We start from the raw sequence: 4,182 nt of genomic DNA, 5'->3' as shown, positions 1-4,182 counted from the left end.
ACAAGTCTGTTTCTCAGCTTTGTTTATCTGAGGGCTAGCTGTTTGTTCAGGTTTGTTTACCTGACAGCCAACTAGTTCAAGTTGTATCTGAATATTAACCAGTCACAACGGCCCTATGTCTACGCACTGCGAAGGCTGCCATGCCGTCAGCACTGACAAACAGACTTGATATCACAGCAATGCTCCGTCCTTAGATAAAAAAGTCTATGAATAAGGGGGTAAAATTTTAAGGAGGTTGCAGGAAGAAACCTTATTGGGATTTTTATACTTACTATTACTACATTTTACTAATATCTATTTGCATTTTGCATTTATTATTCTTGCTCGGGAATTAGCCTAATGACAGAAAACTAATCCAAGATAGTTTAGTTTAGATTAGCGCGCATAGCCAAGATATCTTTTTAAAACACAACCCAGATACTTCTCATTGTTTGAAATTACCTATGCGTGTAATGTTTATTAAATATTATCGATCGCTTTTGCGGTGAAGGAATATGTATCGTGGGGAAACATATATAGTATAAGTACTTATCTAAGAATTAGGAAGGAGGTGTGAAGCCTGCCAAGTCGTACTAGGCAAGTGTAGTGAAGTAAAGCCTTAACTGCTCAATATCTACTTATCAGATGAGGTTTCTGCCTAGTAGTGGTAGCACTTAAGGTGGTAGCTCAAGGTCCATTTTCATACATTTTGTTTCGGCTTTAATCTGGGTAACTAAACAAGTATTGGTAAAAAATTTAAAATTCACGTCTAGTTAGTGATTAGTTCTCGCAGTTGAAAGAAAAACGTAAAAATAATTAATAATCATGGATATTTCGGCCTTTAAAATTTAATATGACGAAATTTTAAAGGCCGAAATATCCATGATTATTAATTACATTTTCTTTCAACTGACTAACTGAAATACCAATGTATGAAAATGGACCTTGAGCTACCACCTTAAGACCCTCCCCCGAGCAAACGAGTTTGAGTAATTTGTTCCATACCTACTTGGTGACACGCGAGTTACGGACGGAAAAATACAGATATACGAATATAAAAAAAAAAAAACGTATTTTTTTAAATTTAAATCTATACTTAAATCAAAATATTCTTTATTATAATAATTGTCTATCTCATTGTTGGTTACAAATTAAAATTATACGTACTTACTACTTAGATATTATGGTGTATATACTTTAGGAGGAGATATAGGGATTTTTAATGCCATTTTCATTATGAAATGAACGAAACACCTAAAGTAAGATAACATATTGTAGAAATAGTAGAAATACTATTTGTTTTTCTTTATGTAGACCTACTTATTATAAATTTTGAATAGATAGATAGCTTTTAAAAATACGATTGACGGGCAGTTTTGCTGGGGTACCATCCTTATCGCTGTTTTCAGCTAAAAACCGCGGGCTAGACAGATATGGCTTGCGGTTAGCGCGTAGACACTAGACAATACCGCATTGTGCAGTGTTTTACCTACATACTATAAACGGCGATTTCTATGTAGTTTCGTACTTAATTATCCCAACCACATACAAAAGCGGCGATAGCCTAGTTGGTGTGGATCGGACTGCCGAGACGAATGTCCGCAGGTTCAAATCCTAAGGGCACACACCTCTGACTTTTCTAAAAAATCATGTGTGTATTCTTTGTAAATTTATCGTTCGTTTTAACGGTGAAGGAAAACATCGTGAGGAAACCTGCACATCTCAGAAGTTCTCTATAGGAATTTCGAAAGTGTGTGAAGTCTACCAATCTGCACTAGGCCAGTGTGGTAGACTAAGGCCTAATCCCTCTCAGTAGTAGAAGAGGCTCGTGCTCAGCAGTAGGCAAGTATATAATACAGGGCTGATCTTATTATCTTATATCTCTCTATGTAAAACTTTATTGATACCTACCACTAGCCATAGGACTAGTAATAATTCCCGGGGGATAATTATTAATAAAATATCCAAAAACAAAATGGTCTGGTACTTGGCTCAGACCTGATAACTGATAACGTGACTGATCTGAACTGATAACATGTTAAATGAATAAAGGTACCTACGGGCGCCAGATAGCAATTAAAAGAAAATGCTTTGTATTGCTAAGTAGTAAGTAGAAACGAGGGTAACATGTCCACGACACGATGGGGGTTACACATGACTTATGCTTGTAATCTGCTATGCCGGCACCACACCATTACCATGCTATTTGTATTAAAACAGGTAAGGCCGGCGATAGAAAAATGTGGATGTGATGTCCTAAGAGTTCTGTTTCTTGTACAAGCGATACAGAATAAGTACCTCAATAATAAAAGAGCATTATCTACCACGTAAAATGGTAAACTATACAATTTAAGTACGGTACTGATCAATTTTGATCAACACAAAATATTAAAAGCATAGTGTGTGTCTTTATGTATTTCATGTTTATTCTTAATTAATAATCAAGTCGATATTGGCTTTACTATACATTTCAGACTTGGTGCAAAAACAAGCTAGATAGATAAAGTCTATTATGCATCCCTGGTATTAAATCACTATGTATCTACCGTAGGTGGAAACCTAGGTCTTAATCTATTAAGACCTAGACAGTCCTCTAGGACTGTCAGTAATAACTAGGCAAAAAATGTCGCTAAGCACCATAATATATTGATATAAAATACATGTGTAGCTACGTATTACGTATTTTAGATGTCGTAGATAACAAAGTTTAATTAAGTAACTTTCTGGTTCTCTTGTTTAAGTTGGTACCTAGGTAAGTACTTTAAAACTATATCCTAACTAAAAACCTTCCTTATAGATTAAGTGGGTACTCTATTTCAAGCTACATAAAGAAAAATATTAGGTAGGTACGTCAAAGTAATATCCATGTTAACACTATCGTGCAATACTACTACAATATTATAAGCTCACGGTCACCACCTCGCGAAGGATGCCTCCTCGCACCGTGTCAGCACGTGTCAGAACGTGTCATTTGACCATCGGCCACCAAATGACCAAGCGGGCTGCGAGCACCTACCCCCATGGCCGGGATCGAGCTCATTATATCGTCAATATGTAACGCCACGTTTTGCAATGCCGTATACGACAACCCGATTACAGGTGATATTTGTTTTGTGTTGTCTGTATTTACATTACGTGTTATGTACGCAATAATCAAGGTCGCTAGGTTCGTTATGCAATTAGGTATACTGCACCTACAGATTTTATCAAATGGAACGATCAGATATGTAAATAAGTAAACGGTATGCTAATATGATTCACACACATTGGTCTTGATGTTATTATCTTTTGTTTATATGTAAGTATAAGTAGGTACTATATGACCAGATAGGTACTAAATATTTATAAATAATCCATACTAAAAAGTTTTTAATATTTATAAAAGAAGCTTTTGTAAAATATATTATTACGTGATACCTAATTGTATTCAGTTTATTTTTATGAAGAATATTTTTATGACGATTAAAATCAGCAGTTATTTTTCCATTCTCCATTAGATTCCCAGTTGACCAGGAAGCAGATGGTATACAATGACTTGGCTAAGCAAATTAATGGGAAGAATCTTAAAATCGCGACATACAATGTAAGACTCTTTTTTTATTAACCGCGGATGCTTATTTAAATGCTTTTTCTACGTTCTATTTTAACTTATTATCCTGTGCTATGTACTGGCTGGATTTTGATTATGTACCTATTTTTATTATGAATAAGTAAGTAATTCTATTTCATAGATAAAAAAATGCATTATTCATTAAATATATATTATGGGCAGTTTCCTTTATTTTATTCCTTATAAGTAAGTTCTTTTCAAACATACTGCTTACTACATATACTGGTAAATAGGTGAAATATCATATATAATATAATTAGTTGGTACTTCATAACATTCAGCGCTACCTACGCGCATTTACTACAGTACACAATATAATATTCGATTCTTTGGAATTCCCAAAAATATAATATTTCATTTGTTATTGTTTTTACTTTACTTTTCACTAACTTCCTCAAACTATTAACTATTAACTTATTTCAGAACTATCCACTAAGCTGGGTGGAGAGGTCCGCAAATGGAACACTATATGGCTATGGTATAGCTTTTGACATCGTTGAAATACTCAAGAAAAAATTTAATTTCACATATGACGTTGTTGTCCCGGAAAAGAATTATGAAATAGGAGGCACAAAACCCGAGGAATCACTGCT

General features: G+C 34.5%; 1 protein-coding gene across 1 annotated transcript; it reads left to right on the top strand.

Annotated features, from left to right (window-relative positions):
- Positions 1-2,944: 2,944 nt before the first annotated feature.
- Positions 2,945-4,177, top strand: LOC119193641 (the record flags this gene model as incomplete). The annotated part of the gene is made up of 3 exons (XM_037447276.1): positions 2,945-3,078; positions 3,477-3,562; positions 4,013-4,177. Coding segments are annotated over exons 1-3 (330 nt in total), but the record flags the coding sequence as incomplete, so codon positions are not given.
- Positions 4,178-4,182: the final 5 nt, after the last annotated feature.

Source organism: Manduca sexta, unplaced genomic scaffold, assembly GCF_014839805.1.
Source record: "Manduca sexta isolate Smith_Timp_Sample1 unplaced genomic scaffold, JHU_Msex_v1.0 HiC_scaffold_832, whole genome shotgun sequence".
Lineage (NCBI taxonomy): Eukaryota > Metazoa > Arthropoda > Insecta > Lepidoptera > Sphingidae > Manduca > Manduca sexta.
Note: the sequence above shows the minus strand (reverse complement) of the source record. Positions and strands in the feature narration are given on the sequence as shown.